The following is a 25,941-nucleotide window of genomic DNA, read 5'->3' on the forward strand; positions in this document are numbered from 1 at the left end:
AACTATAACCACAGGACCACAATTGAGGCCACAAATAAGCTACTGCATGTCAACAGAAGTCAGATACTGACAACAGAATTTTTTAAAGTGGAAAAACATTGGCATTTTAAAAGAATATGTTAATATCTCTGAAGGGTTAGGAACTAGTAGAAATCTCCAGCTGAACAGAGGGAACTGTTTAGCAGAACCCTCATGAAATTGATTTAAGTTTTACAAGGAATTAAGTTACAGTTTTCGACTCTGGACCATTAAAACCAACTATTCAGCCAAAAAATGTATTTGGGATTTAACATTTTCTTTTGGAAAAACATCTTAAAAGTGACGTACCCTAGTCACTTACAGGCTGTGAAACTCTATTTTAACAATATGATGGGGCGCACTTTCAACCAAAGCAAAGTTAATAATAATCTGGTCTAAGATCAAGACTAATAACACATGTGGTTTGGTATCTACTTATAGACACTCTGGGAGTTGTGTGGTCTTTCTTGATAGCCATTGGGGCTGATTCTGGGTTGGTGAAAGTAAGCTAATCTTCCATGATCAATGCCAGGAACCAACTCACAAGCCCTATTATACTTAGGCAAACAATATCCTAAGCTATAATGTGGCAACCTAGAAGCATGGCAGAGCCAAAAATCACCCTGAACAAACACAAGACTTCGTCACCATTTGGAGCGTCAGCTCTATATTCTGGTTCTAAAAAATATGGCTGACCTCAGTCCATATCGGGCCAGTTTTGACTGGGAGCCAGTTCAATAGCCCTACTGGCCATTCTCCATAGCTCTGGCCTGTCTGTGTCAAGGCTCACACCCACGGGGCTTACACTTCTGTGATAGGGCTCAAAGTCCTGCTGAAGGGGCATGTTGTCAGTGGGCAGGCATTCTAGGGACCAGCCCCTGGAAAGGGAGGGTGGAGGTGTGAGCGGGAGAGACCTGGAGAGCTGGTCTCTCCATGGTCTGTGACTCTTACTGGCCTGGGGGGTTGGGAATGCCTACGCAAATCTGAAAATACTTTGCTTCCCAGGAAAAAGCAGGCACACACATATTTTTTTTTTTCCATATAGAGTAAGAGGGACGAGCCAGTGTAAGGATTCCCCAAGGACCAGGTGGTGGCCTTCAGATTCAGAACACCTACCGTGGGCAGAGTAGAGATTCAGAACACCTACTGTGGGCAGAGCAGAGAGCTGTATAGATGGTATGGTTTCCTGGGAGGAAGAATGGTGCTGCTCAAAATCTACTCCTCTGCAGAAAGCTCTCATTCTGGGAGCATGGCCCATGCCTGCACTTCTACTGTTGACAAGTTCTTCCCTTGAAGTGAAGTGTCACACCTCAGGAGGACTCCGTTAGACCACAGGTGGCAGGTTAGTGTGGTCCAAAGCCTGGTGCTGTGTGGCCCAGGGCAGGCTACTGGGGTGTAGAGTGTATTACCACCCACTAAGGCCACTGAGATTTCATGCTCTGTCCTTGTTGCTCACGTGCTGAAGGAAAGCGGCAAAGAGGCAAGATAATGGACTAGCTCCAATGAAAGTTTACGTCACCTTCCTGTATTTTTAGTGCATCAACTTTAGATGAATACAGCAACATATTTTCCCCTAAAAAGCTCTTTTAAATCATTGTAAGTACACGTATAATAAAAAGTACCTGAAATGATTCTTTTTCTAAGGAATCTCCTCATAAAAGTGATGTGTCATTTAATATCTCTTTAAATTTAATCTACTCATCTATAAAATGGGAATAATAAAAGTATCTATGTCACTGGGTTGTTCTGAAGATTAAGTTAGTGAATCCACATAAGATGCTTATCATAGTACATGCCTTCAATATTATTTCAATGAATTTTTATTGAATTCCTATAATGTGCAAAGCACTGTTCTAGGAGTTACTATAATTGTCATTGTTATTAGAAATTCCCTTGGACAACACAAACTGTGTGACTGTCAGCTGTAAATACCTTCATACTTCTAGAATTGTCTTGGAGGGAGCAGGCCATAGGATAGCTAAGTTTTAGGAGATGGTGGTTCTGATGCCAAGGACTATTGGCATGGAGTGGGCAGTTTAGAGTGTGGGAATGCCCTACAGGGATGCTGGGAGTCGGGAGGCAGGGATGGAGTGGGGGAAATCTCTCTAGAAAGATGGAGTAGGAAGAAGCAGAAGAGAAACGTCATTTGCTCCCAATGAGCAGCGTTTATTCTGGTTATGGACAAAGTATGTATGACCAACAGAGGGATTTGGGTCTTCAGTTAGAGGACAAATACAGAACAGGCATCCAAACCATGGTGCGTGCATTTCACCGTGACCAGAGACTGTGCCCATGCTCTCCACCATCGTGGAGTCTTCAGGACTCAGCATAAGGCTGGTGCCCCCCGGGAGAGGCTAGACACCCTCCTGAAGGGCAAGGAGCATGGACTAGGGGACAAAAGGCAGGAACTCCCAGCGCTAGGTCTTTCCCTGGGCTACGAACCTCAGCAAGCCTGTTCAAGCCTGTGTGCCAAATGATCCAGATTTCTGCCCTCTGTGACTTCTTTGCTCTTCTGCAGAATATTCTGGATCTATCTCACTGGGCTCGAGGTCTAAGAAGAAGCTTTTCCACACACAACTGAGTCCGCTCCTCCTAAGGTTGTGGGTTCAATCTTCTGTCAGGACATGTACAAGAATCAACCAATGAATGCATATATAAGAGGACCAACAAATTTTTTTTTTTTTTTTTTTATAATTTTTATTTCTTAAAGTATTACAAGGAGTATTACATATGTCTCCTTTTTCCCCCCCATGACATTCCCCCGGCCCCTACCCCCCGCCCCCCCCCGCCCCGTGTCTTGTGTCCATTGGTTAATCTTATATGCATGCATATAAGTCCTTCAGTTGGTCTCTTAATCCCCCCCCCCCAACCCTCCCCAGGCTCCCCATTGTAGTTTAACATTCTGTTCAATGTTGCTCTGCTTCTGTATCTACACCTGTTCATCAGTCCATACTGGTCCCCTTTATTTGTCCCAACCTCACTGGAGTAGTCTCAACCTCACCAGGGCCGTCTGAGCCTCACCAGGGCCATTTCAACCTCACCGGGGTCTTCCCTACCTCACGGGGGCCGTTTCAACCTCACCGGGGTCGTCCCTACCACACCAGGGCCGTTTCAACCTGACTGGGGTTGTCTCTACCACACCGGGGCTGTTTCAACCTGACCGGGGTTGGAGGACCAACAAATTGATGTCTCCTTCTCCTTCTCCTCCTCCTCCCCCTCCCCCTTCCCCTCCCCCTCTCCCTCCCCCTCCCCCTCCTCCTCCTCCTCCTTCTTCTTCTCTCTCTCTCTCTCTCTCATCAATCAATAAATAAAAAATTAGTCATTAAAAAAATCATCACAGCCATGTCCAATTACCATCCAATTTTCTGAAGTTTTATTCTCAACTCGTGCCCTTGTCTCATCATGGGCTGGTAGCAAACGGCTTGCAGATGGGCACCGGTCCTCAGACCACACTTACAGAAGCAGACGCAGGGGTCCCGCTAACCGCTAGCTAACCCATTCCCAGCCTCCAGCCCCATTGCAGGAGATGTGCCTGGCGGGGAAAACAAACACACCTCCCACACCTGAGCCTCAGTGTTTACTCTGAGTTTGTTTTCCCACTGACTTAGTTTCCTTTCAGTCTGGGCTTTAAAAACCACTTTCAGAGTGAACGCAGGAGATCCCAGCAGCCCTAACACCACACCTCATATGGAATGCATTTAGAGAGGGAAAACTCGCACCGAGCGGTTATAAGATTTTGAACGGGCTTGGACATGGCGAGGCTGGAATTTCAGAGCTGGCTTTTGTTTGCATTCGTCATGAAACATTTGTTATATGAGCTGCTGCTACTGCTTCTAAGGCAGCTGCTGCCGAGAAACCCTCTCAATGGCTGCTTTTTCTTCAGGACATTAGCTGACAGTGTTCTCCAACTGAGGCCCTGGACTGCCAGGGCTGGAGTGTCCTTGCATTGCGCTAGGGAAGTGGCACATGAGAGCACATGTAATGCGGACGCATGTTTCCACCGAGCTACATAGGAATGTGCCTTTGGATGGCCATGCACTCTGCCTCAGGTCACGAGAGTGTCTTTTTATCAGTTTTTGTCATATACATTCTCTCCCATCAAAGAGATCACTAATACAGGCCTGGTTTGTCTCTGAGATAATTTGAAAAATAGTAGTTTTGAGCCTCATTATCACAACATCATTCAGTAAAAACCCAATGGGGTCTAATTAATAAATTATCATTAATGGCTCTTGTTTTTGTTTGTTTTGCTTTTGAAATTTCACCAGTACTATTTATTTCACCAAGACACAGACGCTGAAGGTGCATATGCAGCTATCACATGAAAGAAGCATGTATAACAGACCTAGCTAAGAGCTATAAACACAAAACTGGTCACCACAATCTTTAAGTCCAAGTACTTAGGACACTCCCAGCCAAATGCAGTAGGCTGATTACATGCCTTCAATCCCTCTCCTTTGAAGATTTTCATAAAAATGACAGTAAAGAATAATCCTATATAATAAAAGGCTAGTATGCAAATCAACCGAACAACAGAATAACCGGGCACTATGACGCATACTGACCACCACAGGACAGAAGCTCAATGCAGGATCTGCCCCCCTGGTGGTCAGTGCACTCCCACAGGGGCAGGGCCGCTCAGCCAGAAGCCGGTCTCCACAGCAGCGCTAAGGGAGCGGGCCTAAGCTGGCAGTCAGACATCCCCTGAGGGCTCCTGGACTGTGAGAGGGTGCAGGCGGGGCTGAGGGACCCCCCGAGTGCACGAATTTCATGCCTTGGGCCTCTAGTCATCTTATAAATGATTGCGAGATCACAAGGACAAGAATTGGAGAGGGATGTCAGAAGAAGACAGATTTCTGCCAGTTTCTAGAAGGTGAAAAGCAGCTCTAGGAGCACATTTGACGTGGCAGAGCAGAGGAAGCACATCTGAAGTGTTGGCAGAGGGGACATACATTCATCAGGAGTGACAGCTCCCCCTGCAGAACCCCTAAGACATGGAGGGGTGGCACCCGGTATCCCAGGTGCAAAGCTGGGCACAAGGCAGGCAGTCTGGGTATGAAGCTTTTGAGCCCCACATTTCCCCCACAGCTGCGTGCAGCCAGGTGTGCCGTGAGGCTTTCTCCCCATTCTCCGGGCATTCTCCATTGCCCTGGAGCAGGCAATCATAGGATTAATTGCCGGGGTCCAGCCCCAGCGGGCCAGGGGTTCCCAAAGGTGTGGACGGAGTCGGCAAAGGATGTTTTACACGGAGACAGCGTTCAGAACTCTCTAGCTCTCTTCAGTCTCTGTGGATCTTCCTGTGCCTGGCTGAGGCCACAGAGAAAGATCCTGAGGCAAGCTGAGCCTTTACTTTATAGTCAGAGGTAAACAAGGTAGTGGTTACCAAAGTTACATTGTTCTTGGGAGTTTCACTTGTTTACACTGTTCTTGTGAGTTTCACTTGTTTTTGTTCTTGTTCTTGCTGCACCTCCCTCAGTCCATTAGCTTCCCAGGTAAGATCTAGGGAACATCATAAGGTCAAGCCTAATTATACTTAAGAGGACTGTGCCCTCTAAGCTGGGACTCGTTTGTGACTTTGCCAACAGGTCAGTCTGAGGATTAATCCTATAGCGGCTCCCCACAATTAATCTCCAAGGAATTTGGGCAGAGGCTCCAGACTGACTTGCTAACCCAGAGGAGAGAAAGGAGAGGCATGGGCTAAAATAAGGACAATTAGGTGAATGGGGACCTTCAGCTCCTGTTCCCACAGCAGCAACCAGATGTATACCCGACCCCCCTGCCCCACCTCATATCCCATCTCCCAAGCAAATGTTTGGGGAATTTCTCAGTGGGGAAATTGAATAAGCACCAAAGAAAAAAGACCTACAATCAGTAACACCCCCCACCACCCTCCCGCTCCCAGCCAACTTTCTAGTGTTGTGTGGTCATCCCAAGTAGAATCCTGTAGTCCATAAGCCTCTCCCATTGCTCAGCCCTTTTAACCAGCTCTTTAGTGTCTCACCCTCAAATACAAATTCGGACAAAGATTACCAGAGGAAAGCTTCGGACTGAAAAGAGGCCCAAACCAACCAAAAAACAGTGAAGAGGAACCTGGAGCAGATAGAGATAACACAGGTAATGAATAAAAACCTTTTTTTTAAAAAAAAAATCTCTGTCATTTTCAGAGATTTAAGGTGGTGTTGCATCTAATAAATTAGAACAAGATAGTATGTAAAAAGAAAAAATATTTTAAAAGAGTTCTTGGAAAAGAAAAAATTCAACAGAATGATAGGAATACAAATTGAGGAACTCTTCCAGAGGTAAAAAAAAAAAAAAAAAAAGATGAAAATTAGAGAGGAAAAAATAATAAAGCACATAGAAAGGATGAACCTAAGGCTTCAAATCTGATCAACAGCATTCCAGAAATGAAACAGAGAAAAGGGTGGCGATAAAATCTCAAAAGAGATAAGACAAGAAAAATTCTCAGAAATTAAAAGAATGTACATTTTAAGTTTGAAAAGTAGCTACTGAATACTCAGCATGCTGATAATATTGTTATAAAATTCCATAAAAGGAATAAAGGGAAGACCCCAGGGGAAAGAGAGAAAAAACGAGAAAGTCAGGGAAAAAGAAGTGGAAAATGGAACGCGTGTATGAAGAAACCTGTACCCAGCCAAAATGGCCATTCAGTGAGACAGTAGAGTTCTTCAAACATTCAGTGATTCAGAGAATTCACCCCCTCCCATGCACCTTTGATCAGGAAGCAACTTGGGAATATCTTGGAATAAAATGAGTTAATAAATCCAGAAACAGTATTCATGGGATTCAAGAGGCCAGGGATCCAACACAGAGCTGTGTCCAAGGGAAGCTGCCAAAGGCGTTTCTGAGTAATCAGCGCGATTGAAACAGGAAGGCAGAGCTCTGGTGGAGAAGGGGAGTGGTCCTGGGAGGTGGGTCAACGGAATGGATCTGCTTATCTGATAAGAACATTGAAAGAAACATCAAAAGAATTATGTGTACAACAGAACTAACAGCACATACAAAAATTCTGAGTTATAAATAAATCTAAGCAAATAAAAAACAACACCCCAAGGCAATAATTAATTCCAGGGAAAACAACAAATTATTCAAGAAATGACACAAAATGACAGCATGCTATTTGGATCAGCGACAAACAAATGTATACAGTCACAGTAATACAAACAGGGACCATGCAACGAAAACACGGTCATTGCCATATTAGGACGACGGGGGGGAGGAAGTAGAGGTAAGGGTGATGGAAGAAGAGAACTAAAAACAACGCTCAAATAAATAAATGGAGAAACAGCAGCCCGTGCACAGCAGTTATAAATAGAGCGGTGGTTATCGGCAGAAACCGCTCGCTGTGCTGAGAGTGGGCGCCTCAGCACAAACAAGACTCCGCGGTGGGGAGGGCTGGAGTGGGAAGCGGCTGCTTTTCATTAGAAGTCTCTCAGTACTGTTTGATTTTTAATTATATGCACACGTTACTTTCATACATAAAAAATATAGTTAGAAAACAGGCAGGTCAAATTCTAGGAACACATGTTGTGAAAAACAGCTTCGGTGGTGTCTGGCTCTGACATGGCAGCAGAAGTACCTAGACGCACATGGTAGAAAAGCTGGGGTGGGGTGGGGCGGCGGGCAAGGCTTTCCCGTCAGAGTATCTGAAACAAGGAAAACTCTCCTGCTCTTCTCTGTGGGGCATTACACTGGATTCTCTGTGGGCTTGTGCACAATGAAATGCATGCGCTTAATATAGCCCACAAGGAACCACAAAACCAGCCCTGTTCTGTGCACAGGTGCGCCTGTAGTTGGTCGCTGTATTCTGTCACGGTCCAGTGCCATTTGCAAGATGTGACTTTATCAAATGTGGATAAAATGTCTGAAAAAACACAGATGGGGAAATAATATTTTTAATTTGAAAAAGATTTAGGCGAACAAAAATAGAAGCTTCCATGGTAAAATGTTGAGTCATGCAAAATGGGTAAGGATTGGGTTTCACCCCAGCTGGGGGTGCATTTTATAAGCAAAGAATGTCAGAGGCAAGGCCATGAGCCAAGGGCGTAGAGACAGTTCTGAGATTCTCTGCCTCCTGCTCTTTCCACATCATCACATGAATCCCCGGGGTGACAGGGCCCTTGGGCATGAAAGAGCAGGGAGACCACAGGGTCTTCTCTAAAGATCACCCCTCACCTCTGGGGGCAGGTCTTTCTTTCATCTTCTCTGGCCAGGCTTTAGAAGCATTTCAGCTTTGCAGAGTGTATTAGGAAAGTCCAGAAATTGAAAATTGTGGTGACTAATTTCACCCTTAGAAATATTCTTACTCAGTGCAAAGCATATTCCTGTCGAGCTCAACTAAAAACTGCTCAGAGTAGAAGTGATTAAATTCTGAAGAAGAAAAAATTCACCTCGACACACAGATATTATGAGCCAGGTTTTCGTTTGGAGAAATGAATCATAAGAGAAAAGTGTACACCCCCCTGCCTGGCCACACCGTGGGGGGCATCTGGGGTTCCCCAGAGGATGAGGGATGGGACCTAGAATAGGTCAATTTCCCAGGATGCATAGTGTGGGAGGTGGGGGCTAGGGGAAAGAAACTTCTGGAATGGTGATCCCAAGGGCCCCTAGCAAAGGGGGCTAGGAAGACCAGAGCTAGTATCAGGAGACACAGCCAGCTCACATTTGGGTCAAGGAGCGACTGGTAACAGAAGAGAAGTCCATGCTGGTGGGCAAAGGAGGCTAATCTAGGCGGTGGGGCAGGGCAGTCGTTGGTATCTGAAGACATGTGGTAGGATGCTCAGTGGGGCAGAGTAATACCAACTGGAACAAATGGGTGGCCTAGGCTGGATCTCAGGTGAGGAGGCTGGGAAAACAGCAAGGAGGAACCCCAGCATCGGGACCTGGGAACCTGGCAGTATCCGTGATGCACTGTTGGGAAGTGTGGGATCCTTGGGTGGTGGTCAGGCTTGGCAGAGGGCAGGGAAATGGGGGTGGTGGTGACACATGGCCCTCTGGCAACTGTGGCTTGGCCGCTGCTTCTGGGGTTGGTATGTGGCTCAGTTCCAGGTTGTACCACAGAGGGAGCTGAGGCTGCTGATACTGTTCCTGCCTTGGGCAGGGCTGTCTTAGCAGCAGGGTGACTGGGCTGGAGGAATTGGGGCACCCAGCTCCCACAGGCAGGGTTAGCAGGCGGAGGCTGGACCACCCTTCGTGCCTCTCCCACTCCGGGGACTGCTGTGCTTTCACATCTCCATGCCTGCACTCTTGCTATATTTTTCTCCCCAAAATGCCTCCTTCCTCATCTACTTGGCAAACACCTATGTACACTTCAAGGCCTGGCACAAATATCAGCACTAGGAAGTGTCCCCCGAGCCCTGTGTGTGGTGGATTCCAGGCTGGACATGGTTTTCCTATATCTTTACATGGCCCTTCCCCAGGACTGACATATTGCAGACACTTCAACATTTGCTGAATATGTTTGTGGAATTGTTCTGGTATTTCAGATTATACCTGCTACTTAAATATCAGTTTTCACAGAAGAGAACTATTTTGGGAAAGTTATTACTAGGAAATCAATGTATGCAAATTAAGTCCTGTTTTCCTGTTAACCTGAGATAATAACATTGGAGATGCTTTCTCCTGGAGGAAGGAGGGTCCCAAGGCAAGAGCAAATTAATAAGCAAGTGAAAAATCAATTTAAAAATATTATTCAGAATAATTATTATTTCCAATAAAATGAACAATTATAGTTGAAATGAGTCAAAAGTATATATATATATATATATCTGCAATCTTAGCTTTCATAAAATCAATTAAACACATTAGAGGCTGAATCCTTATGAGAAGGTGACATTTGTGCAAGCTGAATACAGATGTTCCTTCAAGAAAGTATTCCCCCAAAAGCCCTAAGTGTTTAGGAGTTAATTTAAAGGAATGTTTACATTATATGTTAATTTTAACTGTTTACTAAACAGATATAGTTAAAACAGTTATATGCTTTCAGTTTTCATTTCTAGACACTATTATAAAAGTCTAGCAATACTGCTCCCTACCACTTCCCAGCCCCCACCAGAAAGGTATCAAATGCTGTCAAATGGATCTATTTTCAAAATTATTTTCTTCTATATGGATTATGACACACTGGCTTAAGATAATACCTTAGTGATTTATCATGATTTCTGAACTCACATTCTTTTGTGACCAAGATAATTCATACAAGTGTGGGCAAGAATGTAAAGAAAAGGGAACCCTTGTGCACTGTTAGTGGGAATGCAGATTGGTGCAGCCACAATGGAAAACAGAATGGAGGTTCCTCAAAAAATTAAAAATGGAACTGCCTTAGGACCCAGCGATTCCACTTTTGGGTATATATCCAAAGAAACCCAAAATACTAATTTGAAAGAATATATGCACCCCTGTGTTCACTGCAATGTTATTTGCAATGGCCAAGATATGGAAGCCACCCAGTGCCCATTGATAAACAAGTGGATTAAAAAAGCAGTGGAATATTACTTGGCCATAAAAAATGAAATCTTACCATTTGTAACAGCATGGATGGACCTAGAGGGTATTATGCTAGAGGGTATTAAGGCAGACAGAGAAAGACAAATACTATATGATCTCACTTACATGTGGAATCTAAAAAACAAAATAAATAAGCAAAAAGGAAAGACAAATAGACTCATAGATACAGAGAACAGAGTGATGGTTGACAGAAGGGAAGGGGTTGAGTTGGGGGGCTGGGTGAAAAAGGTGAAGGGATTAAGAACTACAAATTGGTAGTTATAAAATAGTCATGGGGATGTAAAGTACAGCATAAGGTATATAGGCAATAATCCTATTTAATAAAGACAGAATATGCAAATTGACAGTTACTTCACGACAAGATGGCGGTGCTCATAGCCAATAAGGAGGGAATATGCAAATTGATGCAAAAAAGATGGCAGCGGCCGGGCCGGGATGCTTGTGTCATCGCCATGGTGATGATGCAGGCATTCTGCCCCACCCCGACTGCTCCGGGCCCTTGGGCAGCATGTAAAGGTGGAAAGGCGGCTCCAGCCAGAGCAAAGGTGGTGCTGGCAGCCAGGGGAAGGAAGGCCTATTCTTACGTGAATCTTCGTGCATTGGGCCTCTAGTATTATAATAACTCCTAGATGCCCAGTGCATGGATTCGTGCACCAGTGGGGTTCCTCAGCCTGGCCTGCACCTTCTTGCAATCCAGGACCCCTTGGGGGATGTAGTCGTGTGCGAAGCAGCAGGTGCTGGGTCGGAGGCCATGCCACTGCCACTCAGTAGCGCAGGGGAGAGGCTCGCGCCACCCAGTTGCACTTGCCAGCCATGAGCCTGGCGTCTGGGACCCATCGGTCAGCTGAGCAGTGCTCCCGCTGTGGGAGCACAATGACCACCAGGGGAAGCTCCTGTGTTGAGTGTCTGCACCCTAGTGGTTAGTGCACATCATAGTGACTGGTTGACTGGTGGTTCGGTCGCTTAGGCTTTTATATATGTATATAGATGTATGGTGTCAGGTGGGCACTTGAAATATTGGGGGGATCACTTTGCAAAAGCATATGATTGTCTAACCACTATGCTATACACCTGAAACTACTATAAAATATTGAATGTGAACTGCAATTACAAAAATTAAAAAATAATCTATAAAATTTTATTTTAAGCACTTACCTTCTACTGTAATATGTACTATATTGGGTTTAATATCCAATAACCTCTGACTTAGTGATTATGAAGAATCATGAGAGGGTCACAGTTGATGGTGTTTGTGGTAGCACTGGGGACAGACACTTGAGTGTCTGTGGTCACTTAGGACTTGGTAACTGTGGGCAAACTAATTGTTCAACCTCTTTGAATCTCATCTTCCTTGCTTAGAAAATGAGACAAAAGCTATTGTCTTCCTCACCTTCACAGGATTCGTGTAAAAAATCAAATGAGATCCAGCATCTGAAAGAGCTTTAAAAACTGTAAATTTCTATGCAAATTATTATTACTTAGGAACTATTAATACATTTGTGACCAAGACTATTCACTCAGATATGATTGCTATATATTAAGAAGTTTAGTTGTTTTAGCGAATGGGTGTGTGCGCATGCGCACACTCACACACACGTCAATGTGATTAGATTCTGGCCTAGCACATGACTGCTGAAAAACCAATCTTTATGAAGAATATTGATGTAGATGAGCCAATAGCAGACTGGTCTAGAATATAGACCTAATTTTATAAATGATAATTGAGTTCTTTAAACAACTTCATTGATGTCTGTAAATGTGTGTAGTATGAATTCCTCCTGACCAAAGGCTGTATCTCTGCCAGATGCCAGAGTGTTTTTGAGTTTTTTTGCAGCACAAAAGCAATAGGAAGTAGGAAATAAACATGGAAATGAAAGTTGAAAGACAGCATCGGTTTAATCCAGAGGTTGTAGAATGACGATTACTTTTATAAAACCAGAGTTGATGGTATACAGTAGTCTGCCCTTATCTGTGGTTTCCCTTTTTATGGATTCAGGGTCAACCAGCGTCTGAAAATATTAAATGGAAAATTCTAGAAAGAAACAATTCATAAGTTTCAAATTGTGCGCTGTTCTGCGTAGCATGATGGAATCTTCTCTGTCCAGCCCAGGCCATGAATGATCCCTTTGTCCAGAATGTGTATTCTGTATACACCATTCACCCGTTAGTCACTTAGTAACCATCTGGCTTAGCAGATCTACTGTGTTCAAGTCACTCTTATTTTATTAATGGCCCCAGAGCTCAAGAGTAGTGATGCTGGCAATGCAGATATGCCAAAGAGAAGCCATGAAGTGCTTTCTTAGTGAAAAAAGTGAGTCCAGTAAATATTTTTAGAAGGAGAGAGAAACAGACAACATTCACATTAAAGTATATTGTTATAATCATTCTATTTTTAGTTATTGTTACTCTCCTACTGTGCCTAATTTATAAATTAAACTGCCATAGGAAAGTATGTAGAGAAAAAAAGCATAGTGAAATCTACACTAATAAAAGAGAAACATGGTAATTAGCATACGACTGCTACCCTTCCCATTGGCTAATCAGCATATCCTTATGCAAATTAACTGTCAGCCAAGATGGGGGCCGGCAGCCGTGCACTGAAGCGAACAGGGAGGCTTGCTTGCTCCAGTGACTGCGGACTCCAACGTTCCCCGCCTCACTTGCCGGCCTCTCAGCTGCAACTCTAAGCAACTATGTTGCAAATATAGAAGCTAAACAAAACCCCAGAAACCTGCGTTAGTCAGCCAGGCTTCAGCCAGCCGGATCGCAACACTGTATCAAATACAGAAGGAAAAACAAAGGCCAGAAACCGGCTTTCAGCAGCCAAGGCCTCAGAGCTAAAGCTGGCCCAGAATAAAAAAAAAAGAAAAAAAGGAGCAGTTGGGAGCTTCAGTCAACCCATCAGCCTGAAAACAGCCCTCAGCCCCTCAGCCAGACTGGCCAGGCACGCCACTGGGGACCCCCACCCTGATCCAGGACACCCTTCAGGGCAAACCAGCTGGCCCCCATGCACCAGGCCTCTATCCTATATAGTAAAAGGGTAATATGCCTCCCAGCACTGGGATCAGCGGAGCAGCGAGGCCTCCTGGCACCAGGATCAGCGTGACAGGGGGCAGCGCCCAAACCCCCTGATCACCCTGCAGCTCTGTGTGTGACAGGGGGCGGGGCCACAACCTCCCTATCTGCCCTGCTCTGTTCGTGACAGGGGAAGGCGCCCCAACCCCCTGATCAGCCCTGCTCTGTGCCTGATAGAGGGGAGCTCCCCAATCCCCTGATCGCCCTGCGGCTCTGTGTGTGACAGGGTGCGGCGCCCCAACCCCCTCCCCCTCCCAACAGGCCCTGCTCTGTGTGTGACAGGGTAGAGCCATAACCTCTTCATCGGCCCTGCCCTGAGTGTGACAAGGTGCAGCTCCCCAACCCCCTGATCGGCCCTGCTCTGTGGGTGATAGAGGGTGGCGCCCCAACCCCCCTCCACAGGCCTTGCTCTGTGTGTAACAGGGTAGAGCCATAACCTCCCCATTGGCCCTGCCCTGAGTGTGACAAGGTGCAGCTCCCCAACCCCCTGATCCGCCCTGCTCTGTGTGTGACAGGGTGCGGTGCCCCAACTCCCCTATCGGCCCTACTCTGTGCATGACAGGGGGGAGCTCCTCAACCCCCTGATGGGCCCTGCTCTATGCGTGACAGGGGGGAGGTCCCCAACCCCCTGATTGACCCTGCTCTGTGTGTGACAGGGTATGGAGCCCCAACCCCCCTGATGGGCCCTGCTCTGTGAGTGACAGGGGGCAGCGCCCCAACCCCCTGATTGGCTCTGCTCTGTGTGTGACAGGGGGTGGCGCCGCAACCTCCCCATCGACCCTGCCTTGAGTGTGACAGGGGGCGGTGCCCCAACCCCCCAATCGGCCCTACCCTGAGCATGACTGAGGGTGGCATTGCAACCTCCCGATCCGCCCTGCTCTGTGCATGACAAGGGACGGCGCCCCAACTCCCCAATCAGCCCTGCTCTGAGCCTGACCAGGGGCTGCACCTAGGGATTGGGCGTGCCCTCTGCCACCCGGGAGCAGGCCTAAGCCAGCAGATTGTTATCTCCCGAGGGGTCCCAGACTGCAAGAGGGCACAGGCCGGGCTGGGGGACCCCCCTGCCCCCCGCCGAGTGCACAAATTTTTGTGCACCGGGCCTCTAGTGTGTATATATATATATATATATATATATATATATATATATATATGGTTTGTACTAGCTACTGTTTAAGGCATCCAATCCACTGGGGGTCTTGAAGATATACTGTATGGATAAAGGGAAACTACTGTATATTCTTTTAACCCACAGAAACTTATTTCATTGTAAAACTCTAGCCCTTCCACCCCCCACAATTAACTCTCATATAACACACTTTAAACCACTGCCATCAATTGTACTTGGAATCCTTTGATATTCAGGATCCCATTTTTAGGCCCCAAATTGAGCCTAACTGTACATCTGTGTCCAAGTCTTATGTACTAGCAAACTCCAGTCTACAGATGCAACAAACTATTAGGAAACCACAGGCACTTTCTTGAGAAAATGGAGAGACATCGCCCCCTGCTGTACAGTTTAATTCATTAACAGTGTTCCGAGGGACGCAATTGTGCACATGGAATACGAACTTAAGTTTTTTTTAAAGAACTGAATCTTAGGGTCTTACTTAAAATAAAAACTCCATAAAATTTTTGGACACCTATCCTACATGATACATAGCAGTCTGAAAACTTCAACAGTCAGCACAAGCTAATGGTAACTGGCCCAATCGCATCTCAACATTAAATGTTGAAATCTTAACTCGCTGATATTTCTGGTAAGAGTTCAGGCATAAAAACAGATGATTAAAAACAAAAACAACAACAAAAAACAAAACAGTGGCTAGATGATGTGTGCTTTTCAAGTCCCTGAGAGTGTCACTGCAGTAATAGTCCCATTCAACTTATTCCCCATGATTGTCTGAGGAACAAGGGATTGGCCAGAAAATAGTTGTCCCCTTCCCTTAAATCAGAAATACTGTTTCCTAAAGGCATGCAATTTCATAGTCATAGGTCAGCTGTCAGTGGTGAAATAAGCCACGCTTCTCTCTCTCTCTCTCTCTCTCTCTCTCTCTCTCTCTCTCTCTCTCTCTCTCTCTCCTCTCTCAGATGTACAAGTTAGAAAGAGAGCCTGATGTCCTATTTCTCACAGACACAGGCCCCATCTCTCTCCCTTGATAAGACTGGCAGTTCAATAGCTAATTATTGAATCCTTGTCATATGCTAAGTTCTGGGCTAAGGGGTTCACATAGATTTGGTCAGATACGTCTCCCAAGAACCCTGTGAAGTAGACAGTATTGTTTATGTATATTATACAGATGGGGAAACAGGCTGAGAGGGCTTCTAGCTTGCCTCTGATATATAGGTGCTGAGTGGAGGAACAGCTGTAGCACCTAGGCTGTCAACTTGAGAGTCTGTGCTCTAATCATTATGTCTTATTGACAGATATCCTGTCTTCTTGAAAAAAAAAATGCTTAAGGTATGCAGAGAAAGGGCTGGACAATGTGACCAGAGATTTTGAATTGGGATCCCTGTCTTGATCACTTGTTACAGGGAGAAACCGATTCTGAAGGAATAACTCTCTAGCCAGGATTCCGTCATGTCCTCTAGGTGGCGATAGTCTCCATAACTAAACCTGGAAATTACTAAGTAAGGCAATGGGGAATGTTCAAAATTGTGTGGTGTTTGTTTTTGTTTTTTTCGAGTGGGGGCAAGCACCCTATAATTGTGCTAAGAACGAAAGGTAGAAGAGCAACCTTAAAACATCCTATGTGACACTTTAGTGTTATAATAATACAAACCTTAGAGACCATCCGCCCAAAGCTACGCTTGCCAGGTTCATATGGGCAGAACCCATAGCAGAAAGAGGACTAGAAGTCTCTTCTAACTCCCAACTCACTGCAGTTTTTTTAAAGAAGAACTGTTCTTTATGATACACAGGCCAAGATGTAATTACATAGTGTTTTTTTTTAACTTATTAAGATTTTTATTGATCGTTGAAAACCTGTATTTTTCCTATAGAATACTATATTAAAATTTCTCTTTGACACATTTGCTATTATTTTCTGTCAATGTCTTCAGATTTAAATACTGCAAAGCAAATTAATTCAGAGAGAACACTATTATACTCCTGTTGGGAGGTCTAAGTATCATTCATGCTGAGTTAAAGGATAATACTTAAATTTGTACTCTATCATCATTATTTACAAACATATTTAAGTAAAAATATTTTAAAAACAAAACATCCACTTTATGAATGAACTAAATGGTCAAAATTAGTCATTTGTTTGGAATTACACATTTTTCCTCTGTAATAGTTGGTGGCCAGATTTTCAGGGTAGCTCACAAAAGTCTAGTAAGTCCCTACTGTGGCTCCAATATTTACATTTGTAATGAAAATGGGCTGAGAATGAATATTAATGGAATGCTACAAATGGAAAGTAATGGGTTAATATTAGGTTACAGAGTTCCGTGTCTGGATGCTAGGTGGCAATATTGAACTAGAACAGCTCAGTTATTTGCCAAGTCAAAGGTTCCTATGAGGGACGTTTATGTAATGACTGATCCTATCACAAATATTCACATACGCTCTGTCTTCAATTTGTTTATTTATTTTGGCCTTTAACACTACTGTGATTTTAGCTCCAAAGGAAATTATGACTAAGAAAAATATTGATAGCTCACAGTGTGCCAGTTTTTAAGATCTAAAGAGGAAAAATATACATGAACTCGTTAACACTCATGGCTCAGAAATATGAGTTCTGCCTCTTTCACAATTTGGTAGTTGACTATGGGTCAGTCTCTTAAATTTTTCGGGCTGGCTTCAGTTTCTCATTTTTAAAGGGTAAGCCATGAGCAAATGTAATCAAGCTTAATCGATTAGAAATAAGACTGTATCGCCCTTAGCCTGTAAATCTGTTTGGGCCTCAGTTCTCCCTAATTCAGACTGATACCCCGGTGGGGTCGAGTTCACTGAACACTCGCCCAAGACACTTGCAGCAATAGCAGCAACTTCCCAGGATGGTAAGAACACCCGAGTGGATTCTCTTGTTACCCTCATGCTAAAACTTTCACTTTCATTTCACCTTGAGTACTTACTATCATAAACTTCTGAGATACACTAACCAGGTCTCCACAAAATGCAACTTTAATATAAAATAACTCTAACAGACATTTTCTAAAAATTAAGTTTCTCAAATACATATGTTTGGTAGGAAACAAATTGACTTGTCAGCCTACCTGCCTATAAGAAATAAAGAGGGGAAGGCAAACAGGCAAGCTGCTATTTAAAGGAGAAGTTATTAACTTCTTTAAAGGGCGGGTATTGGAACAAGTCATACTGATTGGAAAGAATTAATGAAAATCATTCTAATCTGGAATAAGTGACAACCCATTTGAATGACAGACATTACTTTTTTCACCAGCTCCCAAGTAGTCATTGCTATTTATGCTTTTTCTTAGCAACGGGACTGGTATAAATATTTTTTCGTGTTGTTGGAAGGGGATTAGTAAAAATCAGAGCACACCTGCATTTTTTTAAGTTAACAGGAAATACACCAAAGAAAAATGGCTGGGGGAATGTTTGCATCTTAGTCCAACTCCACGGGCAGGTCATCTATAAGGATTTAAAGGTCATGAGGTTCCTCAATATCTTACCTTTCGGTTTTTCTTCCCTTTGTTCCCTAGGCTACTCAGTTATAAAAATTCTTTTATAAAGGGCAAGAGCAATGATTCGAGTGTGCCAAAATCTGTGGTTTTAGACTAAAAATGCACCAAGGCCTCACTGAGGCCCTTCTTTAAACTGATTTGACACCAACTCTGGTGTATGGCCATGAGGAAACAATGGAGGTGCTTAGTCTTTGCAGAACTAAAACATATTGCGAAGCTGGCCAGGAGGGCATGTCATCTCCTGTCCCTGCCTCGGGGATGTGGAGAGTCCTTGAGACAGAGCAACTATGGAGCTGCTTGGCTTTCAATGCCATCATAGAAAAATCTCTCAAGAAGATGCCAACAGATCAGGAAACAGTGAAAATTACTGAAGAATCATTCAGAGGTTCATTTGTTATGTATATGACACATGGCAGCTGAAGAATGATTCTGAGGTGACATTCAAAATATGTAACAACCAGAATTCAGGAACTGAATTCAGGCCAGAGTCCTGAAGACCCTCTCATTACTTCATTGTTGGGGTGGGGTTGGGGGTGCAGGTGCACCTGAGGGCGGCGCAGAAGGCAGTATAGATGTGTTCCACTATTTTAACCACTAGTACAGCCAGACTGTGTCAACTGGGTGTGTGCTGGCCCTGGGTTTACAGAAACCTCTCACCCACTACACGGGGGATCAAATGTCCCTTATTCTCTCTCGGAGGAAGCCTCAGAGTATTAATATCCTGCTATCCCAAACTCAAAGGGGGAAAAGTCTTTAATTTATAGGTGGAAAGATTGTGGCTGAAGGCAAACAAACTAACGGTAATTCAATTTTCAGAAATACCTTTTACTTTAATTTACATGCCTACAGTCATGGGACCAAGGCCCACAGTTTCTGAGAAGTCGTGCATTTAAATGAAGCAAACAGTTGGGAAGTCAAGATAATATAACCTGACAACAGCAGTTAAGTGGGCTCTTTGGGGTAAGCCTTTTGTTTGTGGTGTATCTGTGTTTAAGAAGAACAAGATAAAAATGTCCTCATCTAAGTCCTCAGGCCCACACCCCCGATGTTGACCTGCGATGTGCTGAGCTTGGCATCTGGGATCTGAGTTAGTGTCGGTTCCCGATCCCAGGATGGATGACATGTGGCCTGGGCTCACTGATACTCTTCCCAGATGCTGGGACAAGGCTGTATTCATCTTATTTGACAACTAGGTGTCTCCAGGATTCTGTCAGCCTTTTATCTCGTACTATGTTTCTCACACACACACACACACACACACACACGTGCAACATGCATGCTCTTGTGCCATACAAGATCAAGCCAAAGAGGTAAAATAACAAAGAATAACGTAAACTTTTTCATCAAAGGAGTCTCATTTAGGATAAGATCCCACTTTGGATAAAGACCAGAGCTTCTCTTGTCTTATGGAACTAAAAACTGATCACATCAGGTTTCTTAAATTCCTTAAATTCTTTAAATTGCTAAAAGGGCAAAGGAAGATCTAGTTTTCCAAACCGACTATTTAGGGTTTATTATGCATCTGGTTTTTCAAACCACATTCCTGCTGAGGAGACACAGGCAGGCACACCTTGAGGTTGTCGGTCATGTCCTTGCCTCTTGGTACATGGTGATTTATCTCTGGATGACAGAGTTGGGAGACTGAGGTGGCATCCCCAGGCATCTTCCTCCAGCGCAACACCGGGGGTGGGAGGGCACCTTATGGAACAGAATCCAGGGCTCCCCCAGGCAAAGACCAGTTTATTTGGGCATGGGTACCTGCCAAGGATGCAGGTGTGGTGTGAGGCCACTGCCTGGCTGTGGAATTTGAGGCAGCGGGCTCTATTTGAAGAGCCTTTTTGCTGCTCCTCACTTCTCCATGGCAGAAGGCTGCCTCCCATTTCAGATGACAGAACGAAACAATAAACAGATGAGTGAGTAAATATGCAAGGCATAGGAGAATAGGAAGGAAACGCACAATCTCATTTGTCTTTCCTCTCAGGATAAAATAATAATGACAAAAGTGAATGGATTTCTGAAAGTAATTGCATTTATCGTGATACTGCGGGCAACCTTCGTAATTGCTTTGCTGCATCCTCTTTCTTGCTTCTATTTGGAAACCCCTGCACTCACCAGGATAAAATCATAATTGTATTTTCAATTTGCTCTCTATCTATTCTATTTGCCAGGATTTTGTTCGCCAGAGTGCTTTTGTCAACTGGAAATAGAGCCAGAGATACTTCATTGCACGATGGTTCCTTCACCGCTTCACATTTTCATCAATGGACCCCAGACACGCAAAACCTACGCATTAGTTCACCCTAGCAACACGCTCATCAGCAACAAGGCTGATGGACACAGTGCCAATTTCACGTTCCAAAGGCAGGAAAAATGGAACCATCAGCCTTTAAAACATGGCAACTTTATGTTTCGACCTGAGGCTCAAGGTTTGGGCATTCGTATCTGATGGCTCTAACCTTGCTTTGCGAGCCAGTGGGACTTACCTTCCTTAACAAAAGAGACAACCTCACTCCTGTATTTCCAGAGTCCTTTTCAAGGTGACTAACGCTAGAAACAGGGAAGCACGTGCTTACAGTTACCTGGGTCTTTGTAGATACTGAGCACACCCTTGAAGTAATGAGGTAAAAATCTTTCCAGTAACAGCAGCACATCTTCCAGCTCTTCCAGGATCCCCACAAGCAGGAAGTTTTCATTCACGTTCAGTTTTGCTCTTTCTAGGGCCCACTCACCAGGCTCCCTTTATGGACAGAATAATCATTTTTAAATCAGAGATTCATTTTTGAGATGCAGCAACAACATGCTGAAAGTGTATCTCTTTACCCACCACCCTCATTTGCATAAGTCCACATCCCATTTCTTCAAGGACCAGCCCTGATGTAGGCACCTCCAGCAGCTTGCCCTGCTCCTTCCGGCCGGCACCCTTGCTCTTGCCCCCAACACTTTCTCACTGCTAACCCTCTCACCAGTGTGTAACACCTAGCTCAGGGCCTTGAACTTTGTTGGAAGGAGGCTACAGGCACATGGAGTTAGGTCCTAGCCCTAAGAAACATTGACCAAGGAGTGATTTGAATAGCTTTTTATTATGAGGACCAAACAGAACCAATAAGATAAAGATAGAAGTGTTGAAATGTGAAATTCATTGACATAGTATTTCTGTAGGACACAGAATAGGGGTCGGGTCATGTCTGCTAATCATCTTATATTTTTAAAAAAGTTTAAGACTGTTTTTTGAAATTATAGGAGGAACCTCCCCCCCCCCCCCCACCCCCCAATCTCATTTATAGAGCAGATCTCATAGAACACTGACACTTCTAGCACAGGAATTCTGACCATGAACAAACTTTTGTGTTATGGTCAACTCAACACCACAGTAATACACATGACAATGAAGTAGTAATCATGTGGCAGCAACAAGTACAGTGAATGAGCTGTGACTTGGAACAAGCTCTCTGCCCCTGATCTCTTCAGGAACACAGTGACCTTCTAATTCATGTCTTTCTGGGGAAAAGTGCTGCTCCTGATAACAGGGTTTATTTTCCATCAAGCAAAGATGGTATTCATTGTCACTACTATTTCTTCTCCAGGCTGCACATTTGTCCAGCACAATGAATTGCAACTGTAACTAGAACAGAATCACCTTGGAGATGGTTACAAAGGCCTGCTCCAGCCCCCAGAGACTGTGATGAGATAAGGGTTCCTAACAAGTACCCTGGGAATGCTGATGCAGGACGTGGGCCCTTAGATCTGAGTAAGTCCCTCTCTAAAGAGGGCAATCACTAGAAAGCACTTCCCTCTCTTTCTACCAAGTATGTCTCATGAGAGAAACTATCAAATTATGGGTGTGAGCATCCAATGTTTCAGACCCAATTAGACATGCCACACAGGCCAGGCCAGCTGTGGACGGGGGGCAGTCACTGAGGAGGAGCAGGCTGGTGCTCACCACTGGTCCTTACTATCTCGTGGCTCCGTAGCAACAGCTGCTTAACACACAGTCTAAAAAAAGACTTTGGTTGGCATTTCAGTGGGGTTGTCCCAAGGCCTCTGTCAGAACTGCTTAATTTTTTTTATTTGCAGGACATTCAGTCTCAAATGAGATCTTCAAAGATTAACCGTCCATATTAGCTGAATTCCAGGAGGTTGAGAGACAAGAGATTGTGCCCTGCTCTCCCCATGAGCTTTCGTCTTTACCTGCATCTGGGATGCTGTCCACAGAAGTACGGGATAATGTAAAATAGCCTGGGGTTGGAACACTCGGGATAGTTTTCGAGAATACACTCATTGATATCCTAGAAGAGAAAACACCGCAGTGAGATTCCATAGCCTCAGCAAGTGCCTTGTCAAACGCCACACACTGCAAGAAAAATTGATGCGTAATTACTTGAGCAAGCCTACCAGTGAGATGTCGAGAACTCGTAAATTTCATGAGAACGCTTTCTTTCCCCTCACACCATCCTGTCCCACTGGTCAGGTGCACACCTGGTCAGAGCCTTTCAGAGAGTGTGGTTCTGGTGAGGAAACGGCATCTCCGCATTTCCCATAGGCCGGAAGGCTTAGCTCTGTCACAAGTGTCTACCAGGGGTGGGCAAAACTTTTTGACTCGAGGGCCACAATGGGTTCTTAAACTGGACCGGAGGGCCGGAACAAAAGCATGGATGGAGTATTTGTGTGAACTAATATAAATTCAAAGTAATCATCATTACATAAAAGGGTACGGTCTTTTTTTTTTAAGTTTTATTCATTTCAAACGCCGGGCCGTAGTTTGCCCACGGCTGATCTAGCCTTTGTGGCTTATTGTGGCCCCAGCAGTTACCGGCTAACTGGTAGGTATACAGTTGACACTTAACACATATTTGTGGAATGAATTCAGCATGACTTAATTCTTAATTCATTAATCAGAGATCCCTGTACAGCAGCCCCATAGAAATGTCTTTCCCTGTGTATCCATATGTCCAACAAGTCATTATTAAGTCCTCCAATAGTCACATAAAGGGTCTGTCCACCTTGGGGTGGCTGTAAATCACTTCTAATGTTATATTATGTTAGAAAGTAACAGGATGTTTGTATACACACACTGTCTCACTTTCAAGGGCAACAATTATGATGTCCGGATTTTCTATTTCTCTTCCATGAGGTTAATTAAATATGTGTCTGTGAGCATTACAAAAGTTTACCATAGTTTAAAGGAGTGAATAGAAGGGCTAAACAACAACTTCTATCAAGGCAGATTACAATGATACCTAGATCAGACACTGGTTCTTAGGTTAAGTCTAAGGAGAAAAGATAACCCAATTTACAAACACACCAACAGCTATGGATGTTTTTCCATAGACAATACTGTCAAGGAAAACTAAGAGAGGATATAACTCACAAATATGGTCACATAGTTGATGGAGTTTATCAGTCATTTGAAGCCACTATATCTGATATGATGGGGGTAGGTGGTCATTACCAATTTTTTACTTAAGTTGGGAATAAGAAAAATATAAATTAAACTTTTTTTTTTTTACAATAATCTCCTTTTTCCCCCTCATGCTTCTTTGGTTTATATATTGATTCATTAAATGCCACAATTACACTAACAAATTCACTGGAACAAACAGATCCAGCAAGAAACACACTCAAAGCATTTAAGTCTACCGTGGAAAGCAGAGGAGCACAGTTCGCAGACAGGAACATACAGCTGCTTCTCGACTGATGTCTTGATAAACCCATAGTAAGTTGAAAATATCGTAAGTCGAAATGCATGCAGCCCAGCTGGTGTGGCTCAGCGGTTGAGCATTGACCCATGCACCAAGAAGAGGGCGCCAGTTTGATTCCTGGTCAGTGCGCATGTCTGTGTTGCAGGCTTAAACCCTAGTGGGGACCATGCAGGAGGCAGCCAATAGATGTTTCTCTCTCTCCCTCTTTCTCTCTAAAAATCAATAAAAAATCTTTAAAAGATGCATGCAATACACCGAACCTGCAAGCGCCATCGCTTAGGCTGCTTACCTTACATATGCTCAGAGACTTACATTAGCTGCAGCTGGGCAAAGTCATCTCACTGCCACTGCCCAGAATCATAAGAGAGTATCATATACGGTGTATCACTAGCCCGGGAAGAGATCAAAATTCAAAATTCAAAGTATGGTTCCTATTGAATGCCTCATTGTGTGGCTTAGAGTTGGCAGGAGCTGGCAGAGGACATCCTTTGGCTGAGGTGGGGGTGGGGAGGGCTGAGGAGCTGCAGGGGCCTAAGGAGACCAGTTCCCTATTGGGATCCACAAATAACCTCACAAGGTCAATTTATGGGAAGACACAAATTCCTAGTTTAAGAAGCTCCGTTAACAATTCTTTTCTTAGAACAAGGCATGTCCCAGGGGATTTGAGAGCTTTCCAATTGAGCCCATTAGGCTGATGAATGGTGTTGGCCACAACTATTCTGTGCCATAGGAGGACATAAATAAAAGATGACTCAGGTGTAAGATCAAGTGGAAGCTGTAAAGATCCACACATTTGTCTGCCTCAAGCTTAGCCACTCAAGGATGAGGGGTAGCAGGAAAGTGCTCCTGGCCACTGACACAGTCCATTCTTACTGGAACCCCGACCATCAGCGAGTGACCTTTCAGCGTCCTGGGAAACTGAATGGGACAAGTGTCTACACAGCTGCTCTTATAGGGTTCTGCTCTGACAGGCACCGTCCGGTCCCCCTCCCCGCTTCAGTTCCCCTGGTGTTAATGGTTTTATCTTTGGCATAAGACTTCGCTATGCTCTGTTGTTTTACAATCACCTTTTTATATTCCAGTTCTCTTAGTATTTATACAGAGAGTGTTCTATATATGCAACTGATTCTGACTGTAGGGCCCATAGGGCCCAGGAAGTCTGGTCTCTCTAACTGGATCCTGCAGTTAAAGAGCATCTTATGGGAAAAAAATATATTTAAGAAAACAGTTTTCCTTTTCTCCTTCCTAGGGTTCAGATTGTTGAGAGTTCTTCTCTTCTCTCTACCTTACCCTTTAAGAAAAAAGGGGGACACTTTGGTTAAAAGGGGAAGAGTAGGTTTCTCATGTGTTCAATAGTGACAAATGCTGTGTAGGATGTATATTCTAAATGTCAAAAATATCTTTAAAAATACATGGCATCTCTTATTAAGAAGAAATTTAATTTATTGTAATTTTGGTCTCTAGTGTCAATTTCTCAGTTACTGTAGTCTTCATTATCTGTTGTGAATGAATAAAGCTCTTTGGGCTGCTAAAAAGCTGGGGTATCATACCAACATGGCTTTCAGGAAGGCGCACTGCTCTGCCCCTCCCCCTCCCCCCCACCAGTGGGATGCTGGGCAGGTTTCCCGAATTTAGCTCTCTGGCCTTTCTGAAAGCCACACCTGCTGGGCCAATGCTGTTCCAGGCTTTGGGGTGGGAAGGGCTGCCAAGTATGCAGAATTTCGCCAGATTGTGTGGTTATTTTATTAGGTGGATAAATGTCTACAGATTCTAGTGTAAAAACACTGAGCCCAGCCCAGTTTTGTGAAAACATTAGCAAAGGTAAAAGTGGAATACATTATCAGTCACTAGGTCTCATAATTATAGTTTTTTTGGCTAATCATCATGTTCCTTCCTTCTACATGTGATGTCTGGAACATTAGCACAAAGAATGTCTGTCTGTAAGCAGAGGTTAGCTCCAGTGGAAGTTACTTAAGAA

The 25,941-nt window shown here is 44.3% G+C and overlaps 1 protein-coding gene across 5 annotated transcripts in view; it reads right to left on the reverse strand.

Moving 5' to 3' along the window:
- The window catches only part of UST (uronyl 2-sulfotransferase), a 264,274-nt gene that overhangs the window by 31,760 nt on the left and 206,573 nt on the right, over nt 1-25,941 (reverse strand). For 2 of the 5 annotated variants that reach the window (XM_070417497.1, XM_070417498.1), the window contains exons 6-7: nt 22,453-22,550; nt 20,844-21,001 (exon numbers count right to left, since the gene is read on the reverse strand). In XM_070417497.1, coding sequence (XP_070273598.1) covers nt 20,844-21,001; nt 22,453-22,550 — 256 coding nt within the window. Of the gene's footprint in view, nt 1-19,928; nt 20,023-20,843; nt 21,002-22,452; nt 22,551-25,941 lie in introns of those variants that run through there. The other 3 variants (XM_070417500.1, XM_070417499.1, XM_070417502.1) reach the window with 2 other exon arrangements.

Source organism: Myotis yumanensis, unplaced genomic scaffold (assembly GCF_028538775.1).
Source record: "Myotis yumanensis isolate MYYU_CA2020_CCGP unplaced genomic scaffold, mMyoYum1.0.hap1 SCAF_6, whole genome shotgun sequence".
Lineage (NCBI taxonomy): Eukaryota > Metazoa > Chordata > Mammalia > Chiroptera > Vespertilionidae > Myotis > Myotis yumanensis.